This window comes from Gouania willdenowi, chromosome 8 (genome assembly GCF_900634775.1).
Source record: "Gouania willdenowi chromosome 8, fGouWil2.1, whole genome shotgun sequence".
NCBI lineage: Eukaryota > Metazoa > Chordata > Actinopteri > Blenniiformes > Gobiesocidae > Gouania > Gouania willdenowi.
Genome location: NC_041051.1, coordinates 21290215 through 21308194, shown reverse-complemented (window position 1 = coordinate 21308194; position 17980 = coordinate 21290215). Strand labels below are relative to the sequence as shown.

General features: G+C 36.9%; 1 protein-coding gene across 1 annotated transcript; it reads left to right on the top strand.

Moving 5' to 3' along the window:
* The first annotated feature begins 11051 nt into the window (after positions 1 to 11051).
* On the top strand, positions 11052 to 17085 carry hsd17b1 (hydroxysteroid (17-beta) dehydrogenase 1). The gene is made up of 6 exons (XM_028455593.1): positions 11052 to 11193; positions 13536 to 13697; positions 14396 to 14575; positions 14650 to 14743; positions 15859 to 16042; positions 16807 to 17085. The coding sequence occupies exons 1-6, from the start codon at positions 11058 to 11060 to the stop codon at positions 16960 to 16962; spliced, it is 912 nt and encodes a 303-aa protein (XP_028311394.1). The 5' UTR covers positions 11052 to 11057; the 3' UTR covers positions 16963 to 17085.
* Positions 17086 to 17980: the final 895 nt, after the last annotated feature.

The window sequence follows — 17980 nt, the reverse complement described above, 5'->3', positions numbered from 1 at the left end:
TTTCTTTTTTAAAAGCGTAGAGTTTTTCCCATCACATATCACACAAGAAGGGACACTTGTCAGTAACAGCATTAAACACCTAACAAGACAGAAATAAGTACTAAAGTTAAAGATGCAGTGCAGTATCGAAAATCAGTGAAACTGGAATGGACACAACAACGCTCCCCCCTCCCTCTTTGTTTTAAATTCACCGGTATTCTTGTGAATGTGCAACTTCATTACGCCTTTGGCAAATCTGCATGACTAAATGTTTTACAGTAAGGTAACAATTAAACATCCAGGTTTGCAACCGCCCAGGAATTTAGTTAGAGACCAATGCTCTAAGCTGGCAAATACGAAGGAAAATAAATAATGCACGCTAAGCTGCAGCTCGGGTCTCAGGAGGTTAAACAAGCCTGTCCACTTTTTGTCTAGACAGTTTCTTTGTCATGAAATATAATTGGCGTGTCTTGAGTTCAGTAGTTGAGAGGAAAAGCAACAAACCAATCGAGCCATCTGTGCAACAACTGTGGGTCTCCTGCTTATTTGATAGAACATCTGCTTCTGACAGGCCTTCGTCCAATTCCCTAAAGCTGAGATATAAATAAGTTAAGTAACATCTGTTAGATTTAGGCACACATTTACCAATTACCAAATTTACCATCACTTTGTTTGAGGGTCTGAGGAAAAACATTTGGTCATTCAGCCTTGACAGCCCAGAGTTTAGTGAAGACCAAATCTCTTCCTTTCAGATATTGAAATACCTCTTTGTTTGTTTTCCTGTGGGTGAAGTGGTTGCTGGAGACAGGACCTTTGTCACTGTGGGCTGGGATTATTTGGATCAAAGCATGTTTCTCACACCCCTCACTCCAGCTGGTGTATAGGAAACACGTCTGTCTGTGGTCAGTTGCCTTTTGCGACACTGGGGAGGAAAATATGTGGAGATGACAAGAATGCAGCACCCAGATGCTGGATCTCAGAGAATTCTCCAGCTGATGCAAAGTCAGAACAGAAGGCATCTGTTCCCACATCGCTGTTAAATCAAAGGCAAGGGTCAAAGAAACAATGAAACATTAGACTATTGTAGGATACCTTTCTGCTCGTATGTGCATTTATTTTGTTGAGGGGTAAACAAGGCTAAAAACCTCAAAAATGCAATAGATGTTTAATGGGTGATTGAATGTCTAACGTGTGTCAACTTGACAAAAACGTACAATTCTGCCAATAATGCTGTTTGAAAGGAACGTGTTAGGGTTTGTCTCGTGATCATGTTATCTTGTAATTGAAGATGTATGCAGAACTTCATCTGAAGTGTGTTGGGAGGAAAAAGTGGTTCAGATTATTATCACTGCATATACATCTGAAAAGTAGGGATGGGAATTAAAAAGAATTTAGCGATTCCGATTCCGATTCCATTATCGATACTGCTTATCGGTTGGATTCCTTACAGATTCCCTTATCGATTCTCATTGGGTGAGGGAATGAAATGACACAAATGGATTTGTTCGCTTTAACTTTTTATTATATTAACTTTGTCTCTTTAATTTCCTGCAGGAATATCAGCTCTATTTTAATCCACCAGGTATAGATGGTTTTCACTGGATAATAATATATACAAAAGCGGATTCTCCACGGTGGACAGCGAACAACTATATGGTGGAAGGGACTACACTTGGTGCTAGCATAAACACAATATACAGGACCTGGATGAGTTTATCGTTACGTATTTGCGACGTATGAGGAACTGATAAGCGGAATTGATAGGCAAGCAAACAAACGATTCCTAGGAATTGAATTACTGGGAACCGGTTCTCAGAAAAAAACAGTTTTCGATTCCCTTCCCTAACCGTGCCGTTAACATCTTTTGTCATACTTAAATACCAGCGTTTCTGACATTAACTTGTCATTGTACTGTGTGAGGGCACAGGGTGCAAGCACGCCCATGATTTTAACAACTCCATCATGTCATTGTCTTGGAAGGAGCTGTGAACAGGTAAGGAATGTGAAAGTGACTTCATATCACCTCATTGAACAGAAACAATGCTGATCCCTGTTAAATGTTGTCCATCAACTCAGTCAAAGGCCCATTAAAGGCAGCTATAACATTCCCTTCATGCTTCACATTCAGTTTTGCTTTTGCTTTATGATTTCTTTGATTAAGGAGATTAGTGTTGAAAAAAAAACTCTTACACAACCAGTAGTGAATGCTTTGTGATAACTCACTTCCTCCTGCCTTTTTATCATTTACTTCCTCCAGGGTTGGACTTAAGATTTAAGCCAAAAATACTGATGTAATTATTACTAAATATTCACTATTTTATTTGAGGTCTTCAGGATTCTCAGTGAATCATGCACGACTGCACGTCTCAGAGTTGTTTATTTTGACCTTTGCCCCCATCTATGAAGAACTTCATAGATATTCAGGCTATTTTCCAACATGTCACCGTGACCCTTAAATCACTGTCCAAATGTGCAGAACCTCAGCCCTAAACTCTCCCTCTAATAACTTCTACAGACGGCCAGCAAATCATTTATGAAAGAGGAAGACTATAATTAAAGAGAGCAATGTGAGCTGAGCACGTAGCACCGTTTTCAGCAAATAATCCCAAGCAGTCTGTGGGGACTTGGCTTTTTGTCCTGGTTATTTAGTCCGAGGGAAATGATGCGAAGGGGAGACTGTCTCTCTCTCACACACACGCACACGCACACACAGCAGCAATAGATAGAGTGCAAAGGTTCAAGGTTTTAAGGTACTTTATTGTTGTTCCAACATAAAATATTAAAGAACCAAATTAGACTCGGAACCAGCAGCCAAGATACACAAGAGAGAGAAAAAAAGAAAGCAATAAAGGCCCAGAAGAAAATGAAAAATGAAACAAAAATGTATTACTCGCGGCCATAAAGTGTGTTATTGTTGATGGGTGTATGTGTGTGTGTGTGTGTGTGTGTGTGTGTCATTTTAATTCAGGGGCCATTTACGAACCAGTTTGACCTCAAGGTTTCAATTTACTTCAAAAATTTTTGATTTTGTGACCAATTTTTGTGTAATTTAGAGGAATGCTGAGCCATCGTTTGTGAGAAATTGCAAGAATTGTTGAAAAATTGAGAGTTCTTTCCACAATTTGAAATGAAAAATGACTGCATTCATGTGGTATAAACAAAGAAAACATGAAAGCCCCTGAAAATGTTGTAACGTTTCATTAAATTGCTATATTTGTCCATCTACAACTGGATAATTTGGTAATTTATGCAATAATTTACGTTTTCTCTGTCATTTTGACTTTCTTCTGCAGGCCAAATTGAATGCTCTAAAATGCCGGATTTGGCCTTGATGATGTAAGTGTGACAGAGGGAAGGAAAGCTGCACTCAATGACGTTCCCAGCTGCCGTACCACATGATGACAGACTGGATCAGGGCACTTTCCAGGTTCAGCCGCTTTGAGTTCTCCTCATAAAGTCTAGAGGCATTGGTGGTCCATCATCACTGTTGTGGCAGTGTTGGTGAACCCTGTGTGATTGACAGACCCAGGTATCTAAACCTGCACCACCTCAACTTCTGCTCGAGATACACAGTTTCTGGTCTGATGTTTCCAGTCAGTTTCTTTGTCTTCAACCAGTTTCGGCACTATTAGCTCAAATGAGCTATGATTGTCCAATTCTGAACAAGCAAACCTGTTTACATGCATTTAAAAATGTAGTTACTATCAGACTAAAGCTTGGTTTTCTCAAGCTGAATGTAAACAGTTTGATGCATTCTTGTTTCAACGTTCCTAATTTCTAAAGGTTTTTTCCTTTAGTTTTTTATATTTTTTTCTTCATTTTTTGTTAAATCAACTGTTATTTTGGTTCATTGTTGAGCTTTTTCTGTAAAATAGACTTTCTCATGGAACAATACACCTTCCTACTGACTCCTTCTCTGCACATGCCTTCTCCCTCTATACTTCCACACTTTTCATCCCTGACCGTCAGTCCCTAAATGCTCTTAGAAGCTGCAAATATGACATAATGAATGCATTTAACAAGGGATAAATATTGAAGACAAGGTAAGTGCCACAGAAAATTGTCAAAATAAAGGGCAAGTATCAATCAAAATGGCTCCCATGTAGGAAAGGGGTTGAACTGCAACTTATATTTGAACTCTTTAAAGGTAACCACATTTCCCCTGATGACCATGGCATGCAGGATATTGTTCTCTAACATGAAACAAGAATGGTTCAGACATGGTGCGAGAAACTCAATAATGTCTTTATTTGGAGAAAAAGTTTCACAAACTTCCTTTTTTGGAGAAAGTAAGCATTTTTTTCCGAGGAGATTCAAATGTATTTATTTATTATGTATTATATATTTTATTTCACAGTTTGAGATTAAAATATGGTAAATTCCAAATTAAGTGTAAATACTATAAATGCCACACAACAAAATGCTGACAGATTAGAATAACTGGATATCTCCTGGTTGGTTTTTGTTGAACCCAAACACATACATTGACTTTACTTCCACCACCAGTCGTAGACCAAACTTGACTAAAGGCACAGCAGGACGTGAAACAGAAAACAAGGATCCCTCACAGCAGATTATGTCTCTGTGAGACAAAGCACTGCAGATTGTTCCATGCTTTATCAGCAGGGCAAGGCCATCTCAGTTTCTGTGAACCGTTTCTTTCAAATGCACAAACATGGCGAGGAAACCACCAGTGAGAACACGATTGTGTCATGAAGAAAAGCAATGACACACATGAAGAAGTATGTTAGTAATGCAGACGGACTGCATTGCTCGCTATTCAGCGATGTGCCAAAAGTGGTAATAACATGGATTAGATGTGGAGGGTGTGGGACATGCCGGCTTTACTTCAAACTAGACAAAGGACTCTGCAGTAATGTGATCTTTCACTCAAACCGAGTGCAGCATGTGGAACAGGGAGCTCATGGTGGGAGGTTTTGAGCAGGTTTATGAAACATTTTCCTGTGAACTGTGTGCTGCGGTTACACAAAATGGAACCAATGGTCCAGGGTATACAAGAGATTTTAGAAAACGGTTTCTCAGTGGGCTCATGTAACTTAATGGCTCAGGTGTGGCATCCACCGGTATCAGGAAACGGGATAAAACACGACAATACGGAGCGTTAGTGATGTGATGACTGCTGAACCTTTCTGTGTGTGTCCTTCAGACTAAAAACGCACAGAAAAGAACTATGAAAACACACACTTCATGTGAGCGCAAAAACAAACAGAAACGTTGGCTCACGTGAGATGTTTGATGCATGTCGGGAAGTTGGTATAATTTTAGCCCTTACTACACAATGTATAATTTGTCTAGTCACGTAGATACAGTGCTACCAAACTGTAAACACATGACATTTCTAGTAACCAGGTGGGTGGAGAATGCAACAAGTGACAAATGAATGAAAAATGCACTTGGAGGTATTTTTTTAGGATTGATTTAAAGTGACTCTGCTAGGCTACAGCTGCATTAAGATGCATGTGTTTGTTAGCATGGATCCAAGGTGCTGTGTTGGTTTAGGAGAGGGCAAAGAAACAGCAGAAACCTTACTACTGAGTCACAGACAGATGATGCAAAGCAAAGCGTGCTTGATATTCAAAAAGACACAAACACCAAAAATAAATCTACAAGTTCCTTTATCTCTTATCAATTACGTTGCACTTTCAAGAGAATTTGTTTTTTTGTTTGATTTCAAGTAGGTTTTCCTCATGTTTCCCTATTTCTTCCTGGTAAAAGACCGAGTGTTGGGTGAAGAGAATGTGTGTGTGCCGCTGTGGCTGTAGCCCTGCAACGAACCGGTCACGACTCATTAAGATCAGAAATCTGTTTACCAAGAACGTCAAAGGTTAATGTGTGTGAGAAGCGTGAGCTAGTTACAAATTATGACTATTAGTAGACCATGATGCACCCTAAAAATGAACAGTAAACCATAAAACCATTCAAACGTCAGCCACATTTAGTAAAACCATGTATGTAAATACTGTCTTAAGCATTGGCAGACTTCAGAATGTTTTCCAGGTCATTTTGCATTTCCTTAAAAGTGTTCAAATGGCTGTCGAAGATGAAATATACATATACTTTTTTAAAACCTAAATGATATTAACCTGAAAAATGTAATTCAGTTCAACGTATTCCTTTTCACACTATGAATGAATGATACGTACAGTACATGTATCTTTATTTTCATTAACAGAGTACCTATTAAAATTTATTTTCTTGCTTATGCCTAAATACAGTTAAGAATACTCCGTAAACTTTCACACATTATGTCACATTAGAACCAAAAAAATACGTTCATTGTAAGGTTCATTAATATAAACTTTATATTGCCTCCAGTTCACCTGGCTACATATATTAGGATTAGATTACACAAAGGAGGACTCTACTTACTAATATGCATACATGTGAAACCTAAAGGCACCTGGTTGCACTGGATTTTAGGGCTTTCAGAGTAAAAGGGGGTTAAACTCATAGTTGTTGTTTTTTTAAAAAAAACATTTGTGCACCATGTATCAGTTTTCATCTACTTTTTATTTACGCAAGATGTTGTGTTGTTCTATCACACAAAATCCCAGCTCCTTTATACAACCAAAGTGTTACATTAAGCGTGTTTTTCCAGTCAAAGCATTTCACAAAAGGCACACTGTGTAACTTTTGGCTACTAGGGGCGCTAGACGTATAACTTTCACATCAAGCGCCCCATAGTGGTCACAAGAGCTGCTGCACTGTCGCAAAAATCAACAAACAGTCAGTCTGGCCAGCCTCCCTTGTCTTTTGATTGTGTATGCAGACAGTAGTTGACCTGTAGCTTCGGGATAAGGATTGGCTCTAAGGGCAGGGGTGCGACGGGGACGGGCGACCCGGCGTGCGCGGGGCGGTGTTCAGTGCCGGACGGAAGGCGGGTCGGTGGAGGGGCCTGGGTCTCGGCGGCTTCTTTTTAGCCTCCTCAGAAACAGTGTAAACTTTTTGCTTGCCTCGGCCACGACCTTAGCCTTAGCCCAATGAGTACATCGGAGCCTGTGGTCACGTGACTGCTGTAAAGTGAAACATTCTCCAGGCATTCTCCAGGTCACGTGACCTGACCAAAGATGGTCCGTCTCTCCAAACTTACATAGTTGGTATTTCAAGAGGGAAGCCCCACTCGAAGCATTGATACTGTCAAGCGCTGTATATTGGCCTGAGGAATCATTTAAAATAACTCATATTGATCAACTCTTTAGGTCAAAAAGTCTGCGGCGTGCCTTTAGGATAAAAAAACAACCTTTGTTGATCATAACTCAAATGAGACTGACTAAATGTTGCTGTGTGTTATCTAACAAGTTAGATGTTGCCATGGAACAACCAACCCAAAGTCTGAGCCCATCAACCAAAGGTAACTGATCATGCAGCTGCAGCAGAAATGCTTTGACTTCAACTCAGGGTGATATCTACTTGAGAGACTCCAGCGCTTAGAAACTCAGGAAAAGCACACAAACATAATGTCCTCCAGCAGTTGATCTAAGATGGAGAAGACGTAATTCCCATGACGCGGTTGTGACCGTTTCCTGGAGCCCTGGGGTTTGTATATAAAGGAGGTACTGTTCATGCTAACAGGTCAGGCTGTGGCCTTCAGGGTTTCAGCTGACGTCAAGACTCATACAGTGTTAGTAACCCTGTATCATCGTCAAACGCTTTAGGATTACATACGTGTGTCAAATATGAAAGATATTTCCTGACCTTTGCCTTTCTTCTGCAGCGAAAGCTCGAGTTCTCCCTTTAGTTTTCATCCGAATTCTGATCAAATTCAGACTACAATAATCTTTCCAGCAAACATTTCACTCTACTCTGCCATCATTTCAGAAAATTACACTTTATAGATCTAAAGTTAGAAAATGTCACCACTCAGCCTATATTTTATGTGTTGAAAATCATTAAGTTTCCATCTTTTCCTCTCCTCTTTCAGCTGTGATGACTTTACCAGACACAAGTAGGCCTCACAGCCTCACCATAAAAAACTTTATTGATGTAGACGTTCCATAATCTCTGTTGAAATTATATTAAACCATCTTTCAAGGCAGCATCTGTCATCTGTTGGCAGATTAAATGTAAATGTCTGTAAAATTTGAACTCCTGGAATTGAGTTTTGAGCATCCAGCATTCGTCTGTCTGAATGGGAAATTCTTATATCTCTACCTTTGGTTAAGGATGTATGACATGAGATATTTAACAAAAAGTTCAGACAGATTCATTAAAAGCACATTATGTGTTATTAGAGAATGAGCTGTAATAGACGCAGAATGAGATGATGGTTTTGTCATCAAATGAGGGACAACTTTTAGTTAATAGCCAATTGTTTGTGCATAATCACCATAAGATGTGATGAACTTGGTCAAAATGTGTATCACTTCAGTTATTACATGGATGTAGTTGAGTGTCCATTCTTCACTACCTTACATCAGTATAGTACAAGTTAGCCAGCAGATTTTTTTAAATGCATTAACTGTGCCGTGTTAAAAAATACATTGGGGTAAAGCAGAGGGGGGCAACTTCCATCAAAGCGGGGGCCACAAAAATGTGTTTGTTTGATCGAAGGGCCACATTATTAACCTTCATATCAGCATTTATAATAATGACCAATGTGAGCGTTAACACAGGAAAGAACAAATCGTTTTAATAGTAATGTGTGTTTTATGAGGCAATTTTTGCATTTTTGTTGTCCTTTTATGTATTTTTTCAGTAAAAATGTGTGTTTTTTTTGGAGTCATATTGTGTAATTGTGTTGTCATTTTGCATTACTTGGAGTAATTTTGGTTTATTCCTGTTGTCGTTTTGCTTGTTTTTTAGTACTGTGGGTTTGCTGAGTAAATTTTTGTGTTTCTTTTCTCTTTTGGTGTACTTTTGTTGTCATTTTCTTAAATTTTGTATTATTTTTTTTTTTTTTTTTTTTTTTTTTTTTTTTTTAAAGGATTTTTTTGGCTCTAGTGGCCTTTATATGACAGTTGCTAGACAGGAAGGGGGTGAGAGAGAGCAGGGAATGACATGCAGGAAAGGGTCCCAGGCCGGGAATCGAGCCTGGGCCCGCTGCAGGTGAGGAGCTATAGCCTCTGTAGATGGGGCGGGCGCTCTACCCACTGAGCTAAACACCGCCCCAATTTTGTATTATTTTTTGAGTAATTTTGCGTATTTTTGTTGTCGTTTTGTGTTATTTGGAGTAAATTTGTGCATTGCTGTTGTCATTTTGTAGTAGTTTAGTGTATTTTTCTTGTAATTTTTTGTAATTTTTAATTGTATTATTGCTTTTGTTTCATGTCTTATTTTTTGTCATTTTGTTCATTTCTGTAGTAGTTTTGTGTGTTTTCCTTGTATTTTACTATATTTTCCTACAATGTTGTATTTCTCTGTAATTTTTTCTAATGTATTCTTGCTTTTGTTTTGTGTATTTTTCTGTCATTTTGTTCCTTTACTTTAAGGGCCGCATGAAATCAGACCGTGGGTCGCATGTGGCCCGCGAGCCGCCAGTTGCCCATGTCTGGGTTAAAGGGTTAAAGATCTAGTTCCGGAAGAGTTGCAGGAGTTTATTATCAGCAGTCCTGAATAAGACCGGATAAGGAGCCACTAAAGAACTAAATGTTAAAGATACAGGATTGCAGCCCTCAAGGAACGTAATTATTGTAGTAGGTAAAAAATTATTCCAAAATAAATAGATGATAGAATTAAACACTCATAATCAGAATCAGAAAAAGTGTCATTTATCCCAGAGGGGTACTTTAAAAAAAAAAAAAAAAAAAAAAAATAATAATAATAATAATAATAATAATAATAATTGTAAATGCTTCAATTTGAGAAACTAGTCATTCAAAAATATTGTGTGTGTAGACTACTTGTTTTTATTAAATATCCTCTACATCTTATCAACAATCTGTATTTTATAAACCTGTATGGTGCATACAGTGTTTCCAAAGGTGCTAAAGCCATGCTTTCATAGGAACACACAGCCTACAGTATATGTAAACATCTGCAACATCTGGGGTCAGTCGGTTCAGGAGTTTGAACACTGTTGGAGAGATGTGGGCTGTTATCTGTCCCACAGACTCTGGGACAGCAGCCAAGCTGATGCCATCTCTTGGGGAGGAACACAACAAAATGACAGGAAATTCCAACTCACTTTGCCTTCGTCAACTGAAGAAATTCAAATTAAAGCAGCTGAAAGATCTCATGTCGATGCCATTGAAAACTGAAGAGAAATAACATGCAAAATAAAAGAAAGAGATTTTTTTTAATATATATATATATATATAAACAAATACAAATACAAAAAAGAATCCTTGACACTGTAACTCTAAATTTGAAGCCCAGCTACTGCGACTGACTGTATTTGATTATAAAACATGTTTTATATTACATACATATGTTACATACTTTTCATGTTTCTTATATGTGTGAGCGAGTATTTTTCAGTGTTTACCAGTTGTCTTTACAAGCTTGACGAGGGATGGGATTTATTTTTATTATTAAAAAAAACATTGTGTAAACCCAAGTACATTTTAAACATGATGGTTGTGATTTAAAGACATCTAGGCTTCACACTGTTTGGTAAAAGTGCAATTATGATGATATATTCTATGCGTGATTCCAAATAAAGCTCAATTTTAATTCAACTAGTGACACATAAAATAAAATAAAAAGGAATAGAAAAAAAAAAACACTAATTCTCAACTTAAAATTAAATAATTCTTTTTGGGAGGCTTTTTCTCATGCAGAAATGTCCACCATTGGTTGTTAGAATCCTTACAGTTTGATTGTAAGATGGTTTACTGCCACCTGGTGCTCATTTTATATGATCATGAACAACCAAAGAGCAGTATTTTAAGAGTAATAGTGACTTTTTCAGTTCCTTTGGGTGGAAAAAAAAAAAAAACCTGGTTCCCATGAAATCTCAAATGTGGGAGAAAAACACAAACTCAAGGCCATGAGAAAAAGATGGAGGAGCTGCAGGTGTCTGATAACGGACAGAAGCTTTGCGTCTTCCCTGGCCTTGTGAAGGAAAACAATAACAAAAGCTTTTCCACGTCTCTCTCCAGGCGTCATGTCATTTGGTGATGTCTTCTCCACTGGACCACAGCTGCTCCTCACTGATGGAGGACAAGAAGGTGGTGCTGATCACAGGATGCTCCTCTGGGATTGGCCTGAGTCTCGCTGTCCGGCTGGCCTCTGACCCTGACAAAACATTCAAAGGTAACTCATGATGGTATATCTTAGAGCAGTGTTTCTCAAATGGGGGTACGTGTACCACTAGGGGTATGCAATGGCACTACAGGGGGCACTTAAGAGAAAGAGATAGTGGGAAATTAACAAATAAAGCGTCAGTTTTGGTCCTACCCCAGGAGCCACTAAATCAGTGTTTTTCAACCTTGGGGTCGGGACCCCATGTAAAATACATTTTAGAAATGTAATTATTATTCTTTTTGTCAAAATGAAAACAAAACACAATCTTAAACAACTGTATTTATATACTTTCAAAATCTCAAACATGGTCAAAAAGTATTTCTAAATACTGTATTTTCCACTTATTTACAAAAAGAGATCCTTTAAAATGTGTTATCACTCGTTCATTCATTCATTATGTTCTATAGTTGTTTTTAAAGAGTTGTATGTAGTCGGACAAAGGGGGTACTTGGATTCAGAAATAAGAGAAAAGGGGGTACTTGTCTTGTCTTAGAGAGAGCCATAAAGGAAACTTGATGTATTTTTCCAACCATTGACTGTTTTTAGAGCTCTTTTAAAACTTTTTTATTTTGTATTAATAAAATAAATAGATTTAAGATGTTACACAGTGGATTTAGTGGTTAGCACATCCACCTCACAGCAAGAGGGTCCTGGGTTCAAATCCTCGGGTGGACCCTGGGTTTTTTCTCTGTGGGGTCTCTATGTTTTCCTTATATTGCGTAGGTTTTCTATCCTCTCGCAAAGCCTCATGACCCTGAAAAAGAGCAAGTGGGTTAAAAATGGTTGGATTGATAGATTTAAGAAGTAAAAAGTGAACCTATTAATTACATTTTCATCTAACTTGGATAGAAAGGAGATTATATTAAAAAAAAGATTAAAAGTAATAAGACAGATGCATGCAATGATGAACCAAAATCACATCAACTTTCATTTGTCATTTGCAGATGTTCTTTTCATTTTGTTTCATTTATTTTTTTTGTTCATTTTTTTTCGTTTTTATTCCGGAAAAAATGAAAATGAAAATTTAAATCTGAAAAAGGTTTACGATGTCAATTAAAACATGCTAGGACAACCAGGGATTTCAAGTTGAATTGTGAAACTACAAACCAAAAAAAAAAGTCTAATAGTTTTCCACTAGCAGATGCATGTTACATGTAATAGGTTGTCCTGTCATTATTTATATATTATACTACATTGTATTTTCAGCATCTCAAAAACATTTGTAACCTTATTAAGCCTTTTTAGACTTTATTACAATTCATTTTCTTTCCATTATTTGTTAAATTGTGATATTTTACTTCAATTTGTTCATGTTCAAACTATTATTTTGATCATGAATTCATTCAAGCGGTTTGTCTTGCCCATCATTATAAAGTGATTTCTGCTTGGTCCAATGAAGTGACTGAATAACGCTCTTTAACCAGTAATAAATGACAAAGTGTTATTGGGCTGCTCACTGCCACGTACGAGTACCCATTAGTCTGCTCATGATGTTAAATACACTTATACAGTCTGAGGCAGAATAAAAGCATTTCCTTTGTATTAACACACATTTAAATCTACAGAATAAAACATGAACAATGTTACAGAGAATATCTCCTCATCCTAAACTCAGATCAACAGTGTTTAGGATTAAAGGAATTCCCGTGACGAGTGAAGATAAAGAGAGATTGTGGAGGTAGATGTGAAGATTTAAATACAATAGAAAATAATTCTAATAAATTGAAGCAAGACAAAAAAAAAAAGTGCGTATAAACCATTGCTGTGAGGTTTATATAAAGCTTTGTTTACTAAACCAACTGAAATACACCAAGATCTCAATAAAGTGTCTACTAATGACTAGAGGTGTCCCGATCCGATATCGAAATGGGATATCGGTCCGATATCAGCCTGAAAACGAATATCGGATTCAAATTTGCATTTTTCTTTTTTTTTAATTCATTTCTTATTTGTTGTATTTAATCGTAGATATTATGTTGAAGGTTAGAATTTATGTAACCAATTGGTTAATAATAAATGGGTCAGTTTTTCACAAACCTACTGTTGCTGACTATTGTTCTCTGTTTCGCTTGATCAACCCTTTTCTAACATTCCACACTACAAAATAAGTACATATTATTAAAAAAAAAAAAAAAAGTAATAAAAGTATGTATGATTCATGCTGATAATGTATCAGATCAATGTCGGTGTCGGCCGATTTGCAAGGCTGCAATATCATTATCATATCTGAAATGAAAAGGTTGTATCGGGACATCCCTAATATTACTGACTGTCAGTATTTACATGCTGCTCAGTTAGATGTTCTGTAACTACACAGCACTACAAGTGTGTGAGTGTTTATTTCTCTATAGTCTACGCCACCATGAGGAACCTGGAGAAGAAAGAACGTCTTCTGGAGTGTGTCAAAGGTCTGCACAGGGACACCTTAGACATCCTTCAAATGGACGTGACCAACCAGAAATCCATCCAGGATGCCAGAGACCGAGTTGTGGAGAAGCGGATCGATATCTTAGGTAGGTTCTAGAAACACAGTGTTATATTATATAAGATTTCATTGATTTTGATTTCATTTCTTTATTTATTTCGGTCATGTATATGACAACTTGAAATAAATAAATAAAACACTATCCAGCATCTTCCAGTTCCTATGCATCTCACTGGTTTACACAAACGAAAAGGAATAGGAAGAAGTATAAACTTATCTAGTCCTACCCTCATATTTCTTTTCTAGATTTCATAAGTTAAACTTTGACAAAATCTCAATTTACTAATTTAAAAAAACTCTAATGTGAATAAACAATCAATGCAATATACTGTAATATTCACACAGAAACCATGAAATAGTTTTTTTTACATTAACCATATATGTACCATATATATAATGCACCGTATCACGCAACTTTTAACTCCAAATAGCAAGCGAACACCTTGTGCTAATTATTTATCAACATGTGTCTATGGAATAATTTCTTTATGCCTCTTTTTAAACAGAATTATGCTCAGAATTATTTTAAAGTAACTCAGTTTTTTTCCACAGATGATAAAACAGAAGTTTTTTATTGCTGTACAAAACACTGCAAACCTTTAGATTTGATGTACCTCTTTAATTATAACGTCCCTTTCTTTCATGAAACATTTCCTAAACATTACATATATATAAAAGATGATTATAATAAGCAATGTAATGACTTGTTTTCCTTATCGTGCACAGTATGTAATGCAGGGGTGGGCTTAATGGGACCACTGGAGGTACAGACTTTGGATTCCATGCAGCGGATCCTGGAGGTCAACCTTCTAGGAACAATGCAGACCATCAAGACTTTCCTTCCAGGGATGAAGACTCGCGGCCAAGGTCGCATTCTGGTCACTGGCAGCACTGGAGGACTTCATGGTGAGACACCAAGAAGTGCAGATTTAAACCATGTCAGGTGTTTGTCATTGTCATCAATCCTGTCCCTCCTGCAGGTCTTCCATTCAATGAGGTTTACTGTGCTAGTAAGTTTGCAGTTGAGGGTGCATGTGAGAGTCTGGCTGTCCTCCTGCAACATTTCAACATTCAGTGAGTTTTAAACCTTCATAGGTTGATAATCTGCAAACCAGGGTTGGGCTCAATTATAATTGTAATTCCGTAATTGATAAATAATTCTAATTATGGCGTAGTTATAATTGTATTTGTAATTTTCAAAAGCTGTTGCTGTCGTAATTGCAATTTAATTGTAATTGAGTTAAGATAATTGATTTTGTAATTGTAATTGGCATTAAAATTCTATAAAAATTTCCAATTGTAATTATTGTGAACGAAAAACTGGGGAACCATGTTACATTTCTATGTACAGTTCTACACATATGTAGTTAATAATTATTCGAATATGAAGCGTTTCCACATTTTATAATTTAAAAAATATATAAATCAACACCCAAAAATATTAATACCAATATTTTTCATTGATTAGGAAGCCTAACAAAGCAACCAAGAAAAATTAATTAGTTGATAGATATTTGTTTAGTTTATTTTACAGCTTATTTAATAATAATAATAATAATAATAATAATAATAATAATGACTTGGATTTATATAGAGCTTTTTTCGAGGAGGCTCAAAGCGCGTTACAGAAACCATTATTCATTCACACCAGTCACTCACCGGTGGTGGTAAGCTACAATGTAGCCACAGCTGCCATGGGGCATTCTGACAGAAGAGTGGCTGCCATTTCGCGCCTATGGCCCCTTTGACCACCAACAACATTCATGCATAATTCATATCCATTCATATGGGTAAAGTGCCTTGCTCAAGGACAAAATGACAATTACTAGGGCTGAGTGGGATTCGAACCCCCAACCCTTCGGTTACTGGACGACCCAGATGCTAACAGCCAGCTAACACAAGAGGAAGGTTCACTTTTATTAGGTTATTTATTTCAGGCTCAGTGATTGTGATTAATTGTAATTGGACTTAAGTAATTGGGAATGTAATTGTAATTGACTTTCTGAGGATAAAAAAAACAGTTGTAATTGAATTGTAATTGGGGAAAAAATGCTGGTAATTGTAATTGAATTGTAATTGAACATGAATAAATGAAACTGTAATTGTGACTAAAAAATGTAATTGACCCCAACCCTGGTGCAAACCAATTGGTTGAACTGATCCAGTTGATGACATGTTTCCTCCTACAGCGTGAGTCTCATTGAATGTGGTCCAGTCAACACTGACTTCCTGGTTAATCTGCAAAGGGCAGAGATTGGAGATGCATCTCTGCAGCAGGTTGACAGTCAAACTCTTTCTCTCTATGAGAGATACCTGCAGCACTGCAACTCTGTTTTCCAAAATGCAGCGCAGGACACAGAAGACATTGTAAAGGTATGTCACACACTGGGACTGATTAGATCAGACGTGGGCAACTGGCGGCCCGGGGGCCACATGTGGCCCTTAGACGAATTTTTTGCGGCCCTCAAAGCAAATCCTCGACAATTGCAATTCAAGAAGTTGGAAAGAATTTAAAGCCAGACATAATTCACAAAATAACTGCCAAAAACGCACAAATCGACAGCAAAATACACAAAGTACACACAAAAAATTCCAACAATACGCAAAATGACAACAAAGACTGACACAGCAACCACTTAAACAAACAAAATTACTACAAAACATGAACACGTTGCAGAATAGCTCCAAAGATACACAAACTGTCAACAAAATTACACAAAAAGTCAGGAAAATACAAAAAACCCCAACAAAAATACAAAAAATGACCCCAAAAACACACAAATCGACAACAAAAATGCAGAAAATTATAACAAGAATACAAAAATAACAAAAACCCCACATAATTAGTAAAAACTGACAAAAAATAAACAAAAAATAACCACAAACAAAGATGTTCTAATGCTCAAATTAGTCATTATTCTAAATACTGACATGAATGTTGAAAATGTGGCCCTCAGATCAGACAATCACATTTTTGTGGCCCCCGCTGTGATCGAGTCGCCCATCCCTGGATTAGATGTGTGCATGTGCGATGCATCAGTAGGGAGACTTTACATTCCAGTTTGCTAAGTTACTAATAAAACTTTAATTCAGGTTTGTATCGTGGACTAAAGTGACTTGTTTTTTTTCTCTCTAAGGTATTTCTTGATGCCATCATGTCAGTCAACCCTGCATTCAGATACTTCACCAGTGGTGTGATGCCACCTCTTATCAGACTAAAGGTCTCGGAACCAGATGGACTGCAATACATCAATACTTTGAGCCAAACTGTGTTCTCTTCTGAGGAACAATAAGTTGTCCTATTCTCTAAATGAATATGTTTTTAATCATTACTTATTGATAAAAAAAAAAAAAAAATGTAGCCTGTTTTATTGTTGCTGAAATGAAAGTCCATTGAGTCATAACTTCTTGTATGACAACCCACTCTATTAACTAAGCTTCTGCCTTCCCAATAAATGCTTCTTAATAAACTTTATTAGTGTATCTTCTTTTGTGTCCTACTAACTCAAGTGTCACCAACCTTTCTGAAACTGTGAGCGACTTTATAGGTACTGTATAGGGCTACCAGTTAAAGAATTACTTCTTAAACACTACATTTCCATGGTTTCACTATAATTAGAGGGGAAACTAGGCTAGCAGTAACATAAAAAGGTAGGAAATGGTTTCAACAAGGCACTTTATTTCTCCTAATTTATACAATTGTCTCATTTTTATTAAGTCCACCTTGCATTTTTTAAGAATATATCTCATATATATTGTATTATATATAACATACCACTGACCATACACCACCTTTGCACACCACCTGCATTCGCACTTTAGATGCGCCCATGCACAGCTAACACCATGTCTCTCTATTATGAAACAGCTTTTATGCACATACCATTGTATATATCACCTCTCCTCTGTATAGCTAATATATTTGTATTTTTAATTGTACAGGTGTTTTGTATTTAATGTTCAGGTTTTGTTGAATAACAGTGTTGCATGCCACTGTATTTATTATAGTTCTTTTATCTCGATTTATTCCTTTATTATTTATTCCTTTATTACGTAGACATTCACTGGCGGTCGGCAAAGCAAGAATTTCATTGTACAGGGAAACGTGTTTCTAACTGTACAGATGACAATAAACACTTTGACTTGACTTGACTTGACTTGGCAACATTTATAAACATTTCCTACAATGTTTCAGCAAAAATAAAAATGTAAAGATGGTCAATTTAATGCTAAAACTTGATTTAACTTTACAAATTACTAGCTACATCACTCATATGTATTTATCTATGTGAGTTTGAATACAGGAAGGTG